At 57.0% G+C, this 14,535-nt stretch overlaps 1 protein-coding gene across 6 annotated transcripts in view; it reads left to right on the plus strand.

Annotated features, from left to right (window-relative positions):
- Positions 1–14,535, plus strand: part of SHC1 (SHC adaptor protein 1) — a 31,613-nt gene that overhangs the window by 15,172 nt on the left and 1,906 nt on the right. For all 6 annotated transcript variants that reach the window (XM_053278589.1, XM_053278592.1, XM_053278593.1 and 3 more), the window contains 10 exons: positions 2,704–2,774; positions 4,599–4,662; positions 6,452–6,571; positions 6,667–6,720; positions 7,348–7,399; positions 8,080–8,206; positions 10,397–10,568; positions 12,000–12,060; positions 12,612–12,767; positions 13,767–14,017. In XM_053278589.1, coding sequence (XP_053134564.1) covers positions 2,704–2,774; positions 4,599–4,662; positions 6,452–6,571; positions 6,667–6,720; positions 7,348–7,399; positions 8,080–8,206; positions 10,397–10,568; positions 12,000–12,060; positions 12,612–12,767; positions 13,767–14,017 — 1,128 coding nt within the window. The remainder of the gene's footprint in view (positions 1–2,703; positions 2,775–4,598; positions 4,663–6,451; positions 6,572–6,666; positions 6,721–7,347; positions 7,400–8,079; positions 8,207–10,396; positions 10,569–11,999; positions 12,061–12,611; positions 12,768–13,766; positions 14,018–14,535) is intronic.

Here is a 14,535-nt window from a genome sequence, read left to right on the forward strand (position 1 = left end):
CTCCGAACCGGAGGGGTTCCGGCGAACACTGAGCCCGCTGAAGCAGGGGTCTGGCTCGGGAGCAGGCAGCTTCTCGGACCGCGCCGGGCTCAGCGTGGGGTCCCGGGAGGCCGCTGGGTGTGACTCTCTCTCCCCCCGCCCCCTCGGCAGCCCCCGTGGGTCAGGCCCGCTTCGGGACTTGCAACTGGGTCGCCCACCCTCCCCGGCCGGGAGCAGGCAGCCCGGCCGCCAGGCATCTGCCCAGGCCTTCCACTCAGCCACATGATTGCTTCTGACAGGGCTGCGTCCAGGCATCCATCCCCCGGGGCACGGCACACATCCAGCCGCAGCACGGAGATGCTGGCGCCCCCCCCCCCACCGGCGCTGATTGCTGGGAGGGCCGGCAGATCAGGCAAACCAGAGCCCCGCCCCACCTTTTGCTTCCCAAATGCCAGAGCCGTGGGGTGCGCCCAGAGCCTGTTGGGGAGCAGCGGTAATCCAGAAGGGAGGTCATTCCCTGCCCGGGCGCTGTGGCGGCTGACTTAATAGGCAACGATTCTCTGCCGCGACTGGGAAAGAGCAAGGCCGGACCAGGGCGGAGCTGCCTTGGAACGAGCTCTCGGGGGATTCGCGGAGAAGGGGCGGTCTCTCGGTGGCTCTGGGCTCAATGGAGCCTCCATGGGCAGAGGCAGTCTCTCTGCCCCACAGTACCAGGCAAAGAGCAGGGGAGGGGCGTTGCCATCTTAGGTGGCTCGCCGACGTCCCTGGTTGGCCACCGCCGGAAATGGGGCGCTGGCCTGAATGGTCTGGTCCCGCAGGAGGGCTCTTTAATGTACACAACGTGCAGAGCAGGGCTGTTCCACATTGGCCCGCCTGCCGATGTGGGCCTACAGCTCCCATAACCCCTGGCTATGGGCCACTGTGGCTGGGGATTATGGGAGCTGTAGTCCAGAAATGGCGGGGGGTGGGTGGGGCTAAATTGAGCAGGTCTGGTGCAGAGGAGTGCTGGCAACTAGCGCCTCTGACCACGTGCAGAGTGCTCCACCCTCAGCATGACTTGGCCAGCCCGTCTTGTGCCTTATGAACATTCTGTATTTGCCTGACTTGGTTTCCCCCAGCCAGCTGTGAACCGGAGGCCACGCTCCGAGGCTGCACCCCGCCTCCGTCGAGGGCCCCGAGTCTGTCGCTCCCACTGGGGAGCCATCCTGCCCCCGCGTCTGACGGCCGGGCTGCCTGTCACGGGCACTCCCAGATGTGGCAGACTACAACTCCCAGCATCCTCAGCTGCAGTGGCTTTTGACGAGGAGTCATGGGAGTTGTAGTTGCCAACATCTGGGCATCCCTGTTGCGGGGACCGCGGCTCGAGAGGGTCTTCTCTGTGGTCCCCGGTCAGCGTTCTGGGCTGTGGTCTCGAGTGAGGGACGTGCAGGCAGCTGGGACGGTTTGGAGAACTGGGTTTGCCAGCTTCCTTTGGCCCCACCAGATGCACGGGAGGGGTTTTATGGCTCCTCCTGTGCCGAGCAGGACTCTGGTTCGACCCCCAGCACCTCTGATTTAGAAACATCGCAGGTTGGAGGCTGCTGAGGGCCGTAGAGAATTGCTGCCGGTCCGAGCAGGCAATACCGAGAAACGGTCTGACTGGGCACAAGGCAGCTTCGTTATACGGGAGACAGAGCTCGGGGGCGGAGCGTCTGCTTTGCATGCCGAAGGCCCCAGATTCAGTCCCTGGCTGGCAGCATCTCCAGGTAGGGCTGGGAAAGACCCCTGAGCCTGAAACCTCGGAGAAGCCGCTGCCAGTCAGTACAGGCAATACTGAGCTAGATGGGCCAAGGGTCTGACTTGGCAGACGGCTTCCTATGCTGCCGTGTAGAGCCAGGCACTATGACGTGATGGCATGATGCGAGGAGTGGGCCCTGGGTTCAAATCTCTGGGCTCCTTGTAAGTGGTGGTTGCCTTTCTCTCTCAGCCTAGCCTGGCCTGCTTTGCAGGCCTGTGGTGGAGGTGGGAGAACTCTGCGTCCTGCCGCCCTTGGCTCTGGGGTGGAAAGACAAAGCCACAAACGCGACCGATCACCGGACGGAAGGTGCCCTGAGAGCCCTTTGCAGAAGGGCTGAGCTGATGGTGCGGCTTTGCTGCCTTCCTCTTCTCTGACTCATCTGGGTTCCCGAGCTGTGCTGGCGTCTCTGAAGGCTTTGTGTCTTCCTGCTGGCACAGGCCCAGCCTGGCAGGTGCCCAGTGGCACAGTCCCTCCCTCCCTCCCTCTGTCTTCTCCGTCCAGTGTCGGTGGCCTGGCTCTCACTGATTATGGCGACTCCCCCTGCCTGACCGAGTCAGGCCGTTGGTCCGGCTAGCCCAGTGCTGCCTTCCCAGGCTGGCAGCAGCCCTCCCAGCTCTGCGTTCCAAGATCCTTTTAACTAGACTGAACCCGGGTCCTCCTCCTGCCTCAGAGCAGGCGCTCTGCCACTGAGCTTTGGCCTCTATCGGGCATGCAAGCAACTCCGAGTAAGACCTCCCTTGAGAAAAGACGGGAGGCGGTCCGGTGGGATAGCATCCGGGCGTCATCGTCTGTAAGGGGCGTGATGGGACGTTTCGGTTCCTGCGCCCTCCGCTCTGACCTCTTCTGTTGCTTGTGGGGTGTGGGTGGGCGGGCCAAAGCTGATCGGTCACTTCCTGTGGATGGATCTTTGGAGCTAACAAGTGTTATTTTCCCCCTTCCTCCGCCAGTACATGGGATGCGTGGAGGTGCTTCAGTCGATGCGGGCGCTCGACTTCAACACCAGGACGCAGGTCACCAGGTGAGGGCGGGCTGGGGCTGAATGGTTTGGCCGCCCGCGATGCGGTCAGTTTCGGGAGAGGTTGCTGCCTCTCTGTGTGTGACTGGCTGCCGGCTGTTCCTCGCCCTCGCGGGGCTCGGGGGAGAGGGGAGCCCGGCGGCGGGACTGGGGCATCCAGTTGCTTCCGCTGCAGAGACCCGGAGGCATTGCCAGCGGAGGAGGCCAGCCGTTGGGTCTCTGAGTGAGTCCCTCCTCTAGGCTTCCCTCCTGTTGGGGGTGGCTGATTCTGCCCGTTCCCTGCATCGGGGCATGCCTGGATGGCCCCGGCACTCCTGGAGCCGAGCAGCCCACCCTCCTGCGAGGCTCCCCGTTGGGTCCCTGCGTGAGTTGCCGCTCTGGGCTTGGCTCCTCCCATCAGCCTTGCTTGCGGGAGGCACCTCCTTCTCTTGCGGCTCTGGGTGGGAGGAAGGAGACCCCCTCCCCGTCTCTTCCAGAGGTGGGGCAGCGCCGACCCAGAGGGGCCGCAGGCGGCCCTGGCCGCGGAGGGGCTGGCCACGGAGCCACACCGGGCCCCGCCGATCCCCGCGCCGGCCATTAGTGGTGGCAGAGGGGGAGAGTCGGGGAGGAGGCGGCCGTGTGTCAGCGTGTCCATTACCGGGCAGACGTGGGGTCTGCAAAGAGGTGGCCGGAGATGGGGAAGCGTCGGCAGCCAAGCGCCGCACTCCTGCCAGCAGCGTGTGTGTGTGCTTGCTTGCTTGTTTGCTTGCTTGCTTGCTTTTTTTTCCTTCCAATTTTAATCTGCTAAAGACAGGAAGCATTTATATAGCATCATCAAATATTAACGGGCCTCGCTCGATCGCCCTCCTCCCCCTGACCTAGTGCTGACACGAGTGTGTGTGTGTGTGTGTGTGCGGGCCTCTCTTCCCAGATGCTGCTCAGCCCAGCGGATCTAGACCAGCAGGAGCGGGGCGGAAGGGGTACCGTCCCGAGTCCCCTGGCTTGATTCCCCCCCCACCATGCCCCCCCACCGGCAACCCTGGCTGCTCCTCCCTGCCCCCTGTTCTGTGCCCGGCTGCCGCTTAAACCGTGCAGGGAGAAGGGGACGAGGGGGTGAAAGACCCCCGGGAGCCCAGAAAGACCCCCTGAGGGTGTCGGCTCTGTCTCTGCCCGGGTGCCAGGGAGTCAAACCACGGGGAATCCCTGCTGCGGGGGACACGGGTCAGCACTCTGTGTGTGGCGAGGGTTGGGCTCTGCTCCACGGAAGGAAACTTCTCGGATCCGGATTTCGGCTTCGGGGTCTGGCTCCCTCAAAGCCGTCGCCCTGGCCTTGCTTCTCGTGAGTCGTTCCGTTGACCGGGCAAACGCCCGATCGTTCTGCCGATGCCGAATCCCCCACCCTCCTCATGAGGCTCCGGTGTGCCTCTTCGCGGGTCCCAGCTCAGTATCGGCCTCTCCCCAATCGGGAGACGCACCCAGAACAGGCACGCCCGCAGCCGGGTCCACTCCCCTGAGGCCCGGCAGCTGCTTAACTCTCCTGCTCTCTAAACCTCAAACCCTTTGGGGTGCCAGGATTGACACACGCCTCCCCCTCTCCCTTCATAAGGGTACTAAGGGCCAGAGGAGCCCAGCTGTGCCTGGTCCACCCAAAAAGGTGTGCCCCTTTTCCCCGCCCCCCCCAGTGTGCATTTCCGACTCCCTGCCCTCTGCTCCTTTGGGGCTCTCGGTGCACAGATCTCCCCCTCCGGGAGCTGCCAGAATGTGGGGTGTGTGTGTTAGGGGGCAGGAATAGCTGGGCTGAGTCGAGGGTCAGTCTCCCACCAATCTCGTTTTTCTCATCTTGCCCAGGGAGGCCATCGGCCTGGTCTGTGAAGCCGTGCCCGGGGCCAAAGGAGCCATTCGCAGGAGGAAGGTGAGACGCTTCCGGATGGATAGGGACACACACACACACACACACACACACACACACACACACACACACACCCCTTCTTTTTCTGGCCTGACCCTGGGTCTGGAGGCCCCCCAGGGGAGACGATCCAGCTGGAGATCCAGGGCAGGCCAAAGGAAGCGCCCTTTTGCCCCACACGCAGCCTCTCAGCCGAGGCGCTTGCGTCTGTGCTGTTCCGGCAGGAATCGAGGTCTCCAGGCCGGCCGGCTGCCCTTTCCTCCCAAGCCTGCCCCTCGCTGGGAAATGGCGGGCGGGCGGGCGGCTGCAATAAAGACCCGCGGCAGGCAGGGCTGATCGATAGATAACCATAACGGCCCCTCTAATGGACGCAGACAAAGGTGGACGGATGGAAATGCACTCAGCTCCTCTCCCTGTCCTTCCTCCCGCCCCGGTCTTTCTTCCTCTTCCTCGCCCTACCCTGCCTTTCTGGTATGCGTCCCCCGTCCCCTTATCTTCGCTCTCATTCCTCCCCATCTGCCTGGTTGATTTGATTTTGTTTCTTTCTCCCGGCTCCAGTCTCCAGCTGCCACTTGCCTTAGCTAGCAGACCTGGGAAAGGCTCTCCTTTGGGGAGCTGCTGCCAATCCGGGCCGGTGGTTGTGGACGACCAGATCTAGGCTCCAGTTGGCAGATTCAGATGTCCAGAAGAGGGCTGAGTGAGGCTGTGCTCAGCTCCTCATCCTCAACCCGTTGCACCCCGGTTCCCAGTCCTTTGGGATATCCATCCCCCCTTATCTTACCCCTTTATCCTCCCCACCCCCTGCCTGACTCTTGTGTCTTATTATTCATTCATTCATTCATTTATTTCTTGTTTACACAGTCAGACAGGTGTAATTGACTGGTTTGTTTTATCCAGACATCGAGTCCTTCCCAAGGACCTGGGATGGCTGGATTTTATTGTCAGTGTTGTTGTTGTTCTTGTTATAGATATCATCGCAGAATATAGGCTGCTTAGGGGGCAAAATTGGAGATAATCTGAACCTGTCCTTGGAACTCCACTTCATAGTCTACGACACCATTCAGGGAATTTGGGGGCTGCCAAGCAGTCTCCCAGCACCTCCAATCACAGCCGCAGGGTTGGGGGAAACCATCTTCGGGCTTCTGCCCACCCACCCGCCCATGCATTTATTTGTAAATTTTTAGAAAGTATTTTAAGCCAGTAATTTTACTCACCCTTTAAAAATGAAAGTGGTGCATTCTCGGATGTCTCATCACTTCCCCTGCGGTTCTCAGATGTGGCATAACTTTTCTTCCACAATTTTCTGTGAGTACAATTTCCGGCTTGCTTTAAAAAAAAAAAAAAAGTAATATAAAAACAGATGGTCGGATTCATTTGTAATTAAATACACAGTCAGGCCATCCTTACCTCCTTCTGTGCCAATGTTCAGAGCTCTCTTTCTAACATGCCCCCCACCCTATGGGGGTGGAGGTGTTTTTTCCAAACTTTCCCCCCATAGACTTTTATGAGGATTTTCACTGGTGGTGGGGCGGGGGGTCCAGTTTCGGATCAGATTGGTTCCGATCTCGACATTCCAAAGGACCCGAAACCAACATCTGGCTTTGCATCGGACCCAGTCCAAAATTTGCGATCGTGCAAAATTTGCAGTCGTGCCCTTTCAAGTTTCTCGAATTCAGAAGTTGCCTTGCCTGTGGGGGAAGCAGGCACCCGCCTCCTTGGCCTCCGCACCTTTCCTCGCCTCTAACTCTGGCATCTCTCTCTCTCTCTCTCTCTCTCTCTCTCTCTCTCTCGGCAGCCCTGCGGCCGCTCGCTCAACTCCATCCTGGGCAAGAGCAACCTGAAGTTTGCCGGCATGCCGATCACGCTCACCATCTCCACCAGCAGCCTCAACCTCATGGCGTCCGACTGTAAACAGGTGCGCGGAGGATCGGGCCGGGAGGGCGAGGAGGGGCGTCTGGGCTTCCTGCTGCCCCCGCCCCTGACTCCCCTCTCCCCTTCTCCTCCTGCCAGATCATTGCCAATCACCACATGCAGTCGATCTCATTCGCGTCCGGAGGCGATCCGGTGAGTGCGCCACCTGGCGAGGGTATGGGGTTTGAGTGCCGTGGCCGCCGAGCAGGCTGCCTGCACGCATGCCACGACTCTGCAGGAGCGCGGAACTGAGCCCCTTTGGGACCTCCGTCCGACTCTGCGGGTGTGTGCATGAGTGAGTGAAGTGTCTCGTCTGCGTGGCGTGAAAGGTCCGCATAGAAGCACATGGGCTTCGTGGGTGTTAACGTTTGCTGAGCTGCTGCTGGAAGCCAGAGGGGAGACTGGAGGCTTCCAGTGCTTGAGGGTGGGTGGGACTAGAGAGAATAACCTCACTTTAGGAAAATCAGTAGCTGCCTTTTACTGAGTCAAACCCTTGGCCCGCCCAAACACAGCACTGTCCACACTGACTGGCAGCAGCTCTCCAGGGTTTCAGGCTCAGTCCGACCTGAGCCTGGGACCTTCGGCGTGCGAAGCAGGTGCTGGGCCACTGAGCGACAGCCCCATCCCCTAAGGGGAAGGACTTCCAGCAGACCGCCCTCACCTGTGGCTGCCCATCCAAATGCAAACCAAGGTGGGGCCTGCTTAGCAGTGGGGAGGCAGCCCTGTAGCTCCTTCTCCCTCTCCCTCCCTCCGAGATATTCCTCTTGTCACTCTTTGCAGGACACAGCTGAGTACGTTGCCTACGTTGCCAAAGACCCCGTCAATCACAGAGGTAAGATTCGGCATTTCGGTCGAACCGGCCTTCTTTCCTTGCTGCTGGACCCCAGTTTCTACATCAGTGTTTCCAGGGGGGTGGGATTGGGTTGGGAACCCCCCACGTTCCCATCACAGTGCCTAGTTCAGCCCAGAGTACTTGGCGCTGTCCAAAGTCCAGGTGCAATCATGAAGCTGGACACCGCGTCAGGTCTGGTATCAGTTGGGTCCAGTTCTCTCTGGGCTGATGGCCGCTGATTTCTTATTGTCTGTGTCCCGCTCTCAACCAAAGTTATCCAAATGGCCTGCAAATAAAAAGGAAACGTATAAGACATCCATACAGAAATGAAAACCTTGCCGATCACCAAGGAAGCAGCCCTCAAACCAGGCAGATATAAGTTGGGGGAGATCAGGTTCTAAAATGCCTTCCAGAATTTCTCTAAAAATGGGTTTCAGTGTATGTCTCGAGCAGGGATTCACCACTGCAGCTCTCCTGCCGATGTTGGTCTGCAACTCCCATCAGCCCTTTCTCTTGGCCCCGGTGGCTGGGTTGAAAAACAGCCAGAAGGCGTGCAGCCCTGATCTAAAAGGGAGGGAGCTGTCCATCTCTCTGATGAAGGAAGAATTCCACCATTGCAGGGGCCACCCCAAGAAGGCCCTGCATTTATGCTGCTTCTCTCCCTCTCTCTCCCCTCACAGCCTGCCACATCCTGGAGTGCCCCGAGGGGCTGGCCCAAGACGTGATCAGCACCATCGGGCAGGCGTTCGAATTGCGCTTCAAGCAGTACCTCAAGAACCCCCCCAAACTCGTCACCCCTCATGACAGGTGAGGCAAGCTGGTGTCAGGCGTTTAGTCCTCATGGTGGAGTCGAGGAGCCTGACCCTCGCTGAAGTGCTTTCCCCGGGTAGCTGCCACCCCATCTCCCAGCCTGGCTGTCCACATCTTGTCCTTTCCCAGAGCTCCATGGGCCCCCATTTCCTGTTTCCGTGGGGCCTTGTGCAGGAGAATTTCCCGAGTTATGCCGCCCCGTTTGAAGAGCAAAAATGATAAAAACAGATCCTGCTATGCAAATAGTGTGATGTAAACAGTATATATCATATTCCCCTGCTAACTTGGAAAAGAGGCACCTTTTTAACGTGGTGATTCTCCTGTATTTAGCAGGGGGAGAACAACTGGCCCTATCCACCCCCAGCACAGCACCCCTCCAGTGGCTGTTGCTGGTGTCTGTCTGATGAGCCCTTTGGGGACAGGGATCCACCTTATTTATTTATCAATTCTCTTTGTAAACCACCCTGAGGCTTTCTTGGAAGGGCGGTATAGAAATCGAATAAATAAATATCTTAGTATAACATTTTCTGGTCTTCTAAAACATGTTGCAATACATTACAAAATTTGGAGTCTCTCCCTACATTTGGAGTCTCTCCCTACATTACAAAATTTGTAATGACCGAACCGTATCCAATAATAGGTCTATATTGGTTTTTTGTATATCTCTTGAGAGATGACTATAAATGTCCAAAGGTAATTATTTGTACAGCTTACTGGATGCGCCCCGTTGAATACCACTTGAAATGCCTGCAGCGTTGATGGATGTTGAGAACTGCAAAACCCGTAGTTCTAATGCTCTCTTTCGGATTGCGGCATGTTTTATAAGATGGACAGATGTTATACTAAGATAGGATACATACTGCTGACATTACACTATGTGCATAGCTCCACCTAATGGTGCCACAGGGAAGTAACCTGCCTCAAGAGCAGGAGGCTGTTGGTTCGAATCCCCGCTGGTATGTTTGTTTCCCAGACTATGGGGAATGCCTGTATCGGGCAGCAGCGATCTAGGAAGGTGCTGAAAGGCATCCTCTCACACTGCGTGGGAGGTGGCAATGGTCAACCCTTCCTGTATTCTAGCAGAGACAACCACAGGGCTCTGTGGGCGCCAGGAGTCGACACCGACTCGAAGGCCCTCCTTTCCTTTCATGTGCTTAGCGGTATCTGGTTTTATCATTTCTGCTCGGTATTCTGCGATGCTGCCCGCTTCTTCTGTTGGCTCTGCCCTGTGTGAAGGCCCAGCAGGACCCTGGCAGAATCCGCTGCCGATGCTGGCAGAGTGGCCCCTTCCAGATTGTCCACCCTGACTGGCTCTCTAGCCTTTCAGGCAGGAGTCTCTCCCAGGAGTCTCTCTCTCCTACCTGGAGATGCTGCCAGGAATTGAGCCTAGATGCAATGAACCTGAGCTACGGCCCCATACCTTAGGAAGCTGCTGCCTACTGAGTCAGGCCCTTGGGGCATCGAGCTCAGTGTTGTCTACACTGACTGGCAGCCCCTCTCCAAGAGCAGGCCTCTTTCCTAGCCCTCCCTGGAGATGCCGCTGGGGAGTGAACCTGGGAGGTTCTTCACGCAGAGCAGACACTCCACCGCTGAGCTCTGGTGCCGTCCCCAAATGATGAAGCGCTGGTGAAACTGACCAGGATTTCCCTGATGTCGTCAGTTACGCTGGATGCAGTAGCTCAGTGCAAGAGGGAAATGGAAAGGTACCTTATACCAAGTCACAGCACACACACACCCCCGCCCCCATCGAACTCAGGACTTTTTACTCTGACTGGCAGCGGCTCTCCAAGGTTTCAGGCAGGAGTCTGTCCCGGGCCTCCCTGGAGATGCTGCCAGGGGCTGAACCTGCATTCAGCAGATCTCATGAGATGCCTGAGCTTTGAGAGGGCCGAGGAAAGCTTTGAACAATGGATTTTGTACATGGAACTCCAAACTAACCATCACGAACGATCTAGAATACATGTCGTAGTAACGATGATACTACCCCTTTGCCACTTCCATTATCTAATGAACAGCGGAATATCTTAGAGGCAAACAGAGCTCACATAGATTCTTCCATCCAGATGCAAACCAGGGGGGAACCTGCTTAGCAAAGGGGCCCACTCCTGCCTGCGGCCACCAGCCCAGCTCTCCTCCCCTCCCCACCCCCCGGCCAGCCTCTCATCCTCTCTTTCCTCGCTTCCCCAGGATGGCCGGGTTCGACGGCTCCGCTTGGGACGAAGAGGAGGACCCGCCTCCCGACCACCAGTACTACAACGACTTCCCCGGGAAGGAGCCTCCCCTGGGGGGCGTGCTCGACATGCGCCTCCGGGATGGGGCCGCGGCGTCCCAGACGCCCAACCACCTGGGAGCCACCCTGGTAAGCAGAAGGCGGCGTGGGCCCTGCCGGGTCTCGTGGACTACAACTCCCATCATCCCCCACCAAAGGCCACTGCAGCCGGGGGTGCTGGGAGTTGTAGTCAGCAGCTGGGGATCCCTGGGACGGACCACAGTGGTCATGCCATCCGTTGATTTTTTCCTAGGCTCATACTACCAAACGTGTAATGTGCGAAGGGTCTAGACCAGTGATGGGGATGCTGGGAGTTGTAGTTCAAAAACAGCTGGAGTGCCAAGGTTCCCCATCACTGGTCTAGAATCTCCCCATGCCTTGCGGGATCTGGGATCTCTTTCGTGCTGGGATCTCTTTCCAGCTGCCAGACTAGGGGGCTTAGAAATTGGGGCTGGGGGCTCATGAAGGAGAAGCCTGCCCCCGCTTTCCCCCTGGGAAGGGAAGGGATCTGTCAATAATCAAGTCTGGTTTTATCCCCCCCCCCCTTTTCACTCTGCAAAATGTCTGATGGGTTGTTATTAATGATTTATAAAGCGCCTAAATGGTCTAGGCGCTGCATGGAAATCACACACACAGGCCCTGGCCGGGAGCTTTCAGTTTCAGGATGAAGACATGAGCGGGGAGGGCGGAGGAAGCGGGGTCAGGCGGAACAAGTCAGGATGGACGGAATTATTATTATTTTTTAACCTCTTGTGGCCTCCTCCTGCGTCCAGCATGATCTGGGAGTTGTAGTTCAGCCACAGCAGGAGGGCCACGTTTGCCCACCTCCGTTCTAGGGAGATCCTCCTCGGTTAGCTGCCCTGACGAACGCCACCTCTTTCTCGGTGGGCCCTGGTCATCTTTATGACCAGCGGCTTCTCAAACTTAGCTCTCCCATGCGTGAGTCTGCCTTTCTCATCACTTGGGCGGCCTGAATTCTTCTTCTTCTTCTTTTCTAATTTACTTTATTGCAATCGAAAGAGAAATAAAATGCTGGGGAGTCGTTTTTAAAACGCATCATATGTCACCTCATTGCTGCTCGTGATGAACATGGGAATATCAGCATTTTCTCATATTTGCCATGTAGGGGGGGGGCATAGGAAATGGCTCTGTACCAAGTCAGACCAGCTCAATATTACATGCTCTGACTGGCAGCAGCTCCCCATGGTTTCAGGCTGGAGATACTGGAGATGCTGCCAGTGGGACCTTCTGCATGGAAAGCAGATGCTCTTCCACTAGACCGTTGCTCAGTCCCTATAAGCATATCACCTGGACTCTCAGAAATGTCCAATCCGATGCAAAATACAAATGGCATCATCTGGAAACACCAGCCTCTTTGTTTATGCCGTTGTAGACTCTTCTCTCCCACTCCTGGTCTGTTTCTAATTGCAGGGGGTGTCAGGCAGAGTGGTGAGATTTTAAGCAGAAAAGGGGAGGCCAGGCCATACTTCGATGTCTTACATTCTTCCTTTCTTCCCGCAGCCTGTGGGCCAGATGTCTGGTGGGGATTACGAATCCAGGAAGCCACACCCCAATTCTCAAGGTACCTGCTTGGCATTAGGAATGTAGGGAGCTGCCTTCTGCTGAGTCAGACTCCCGTTCCCTCTAGTGCGGTAATCATCTACAGTACACTGACTGGCAGCAGCTCTCCAAGGTTTCAGGCAGGGGTCTTTCCCAGCCCGACCTGGAGATGCTGCCAGGGGTTAAACCACCTGCGTCCCCTGAGTTACGGCCCCATCCCCTAAGGGGAATGTCTTTCAGTGCTCCCACGTAGTCACCCTGTCCAAATGCAAACCAAGGCAGAGCCTGCTTAGCAAAGGGGGCAGTTCGTGCTTGCTACCACAAGACCAGCTCTCTGCCCCCCAAAGCGGCTGCTTTTTCTTGGGAAGCAGCCACATAGCAGAGGCTGCTTGCTTTTCCTCACTTCCCATAGCAGCATCAGGGGATTCAGAGATCCACTGCCACTGGACCATGAGGTTCCAATTAGCCGCCGCGAGCTGTCCATCTCGATTCCACTATGGCCCAGAGTCGCTGCTGAGGGCCTCCCTTGTTGGTTTTCCTGACACGGTTCTGCGTCTCTCTTCCTCCTTGCAGGGAGAGACAGGTTCCCCACTCCTGCTGGCCCTCCCGGCCGTACCGACCTGTTTGACGACCCGTCCTACGTCAACGTGCAGAATCTGGAGAAAACGCGGCAGGCCAGCTCAGGTGCCACAGCCAACGGAAGTGTCCAGAGAGATCTCTTCGACATGAGTGAGTGGGGGGTGGTGGGGTGTCTGTGGTCACACTGTTTTCTTTACCGTATTTACCTGAATGGAAGATGACCCCTTTGGCGCAGCGGGGAAATGACTTGAATAGCAAGCCAGAGGTTGCCGCTTCAAATCCCCGCTGGTGTGGTTCCTCTATCGGGCAGCAGCGATATAGAAAGATGCTGGAAGGCATCCTCTCATACTGCGCGGGAGATGGCAATGGTCAACCCCTCCTGTATTCTACCAAAGAGAAACCACAGAGTTCTGTGGTTGCCACGAATCAACATCGGCTTGACAGCACACTTTTTTACCCTTACCTTTAAAAACAGAGGATCATTACAGGTTATACCTGAATTTACCTGAAAGGAACAGGACTAAATTTTAAGGCAGTCCCCCTGATTCCTAACATAAGAGAACATTTTCAAAACCTAGTTTTGGATTCAGGTAAATACAGTATTTTGATATATTGATTTTTACATGTAATATCCTGCTCTTCCTCCAAGGAGCCCAGAGCGGTGCACATAATTACGCTTATCCTCACAGCAACCATGTGGGGCAGGTCAGGCTGAGAGAGAAAGGACTGGTCCAAAGCCATCCAGTGGGTTTTCTGGCAGAACGGGGATTTGAACCCGGGCCTTCCCTGACATGGGTCCAACGCTCTAACCACGAGCGACGGCGTTTAGGGTTGCCAGGGAGGTTGTGGTCTCCGCAGAGTGCCACCCGTTTCCTGGAAAACATTTTTTTTAAAAATGTTTTTAAAAACGTTTTAAAATGTTTTTTAAAAGTGGGATTCAGAACGTTTCCTGAATTCAGCTTTCGTAAACAAAACCACCAAACCCAAACAAACGTGGTCGTCTTGGGAGTTGCAGCCCCATAACCGCTTGAGGATCTGAGTTGTGCGGCTGTGCCTTCGGCCTTGCTCTGGACCCCACGGCTGGTGCGCTTCTCACCAGGGACCCCCCCCTTCTCCTTCTCCGTCCTCCCCCCCCCCCCCAACACACAGAGCCATTTGAGGATGCCTTGCGGGTCCCGCCCCCAACGCCCCCCGCCCAGTTGGTGGCCTCCATGGAGGAGCAGCTGCTCCAGGAGGCCTGGTACCATGGCCGGATGAGCCGGAAGGAGGCCGAGAAGATGCTTCAGGCCAACGGGGACTTCCTGGTGCGGGAGAGCACCACCACGCTGGGCCAGTACGTGCTCACGGGGCTCCAGGGAGGCCAGCCCAAGCACCTGCTGCTCGTCGACCCCGAAGGAGTGGTGAGTGGGGGGGGGGCGGGGAGTGGGGGAGGCAGCAGAACCCAAATACGACAAATACTTATAGATGGTTCTTCATCCAAAGGCCCCACAGCAGTTTACATAGGTGTAAGTAAATAAATAAGGGGGCTTCGTTGTCCCCAAAGGGCTCGGGAGACCCCAGCAACGGCCGCTGGAGGGATGCTGTGCTGGGGACGGATAGCGCCAGTTGCTCTCCCCCTGCTAGAGACAGGGAATCGCCACTTTAAAAAGGTGGCTCAGTTGGCCGGGGCCAAGCCTGATCTGTAAAACAAGACCCGGAGGGAGATATTAACGCTGCAGCGGCTGGGTGTTGAAAAGGGCAGCCCCACTGATCCTGAAGGGGAAGGCCATCCTCTCTCCTAGGGATATCTAGAGCCACTGTCGGACTACAACTCCCATCACCCCCAGCCACAATGACCGGGCGTGCTCGGAGTTGTAGTCGGACAGAAGTGGGGTGGGAGCCTCAGGCTGGCCAACCCCGATACCCTGAGAAGGAGGGA

The sequence above is a fragment of the Hemicordylus capensis genome, chromosome 14 (assembly GCF_027244095.1).
Source record: "Hemicordylus capensis ecotype Gifberg chromosome 14, rHemCap1.1.pri, whole genome shotgun sequence".
Taxonomy (NCBI): domain Eukaryota; kingdom Metazoa; phylum Chordata; class Lepidosauria; order Squamata; family Cordylidae; genus Hemicordylus; species Hemicordylus capensis.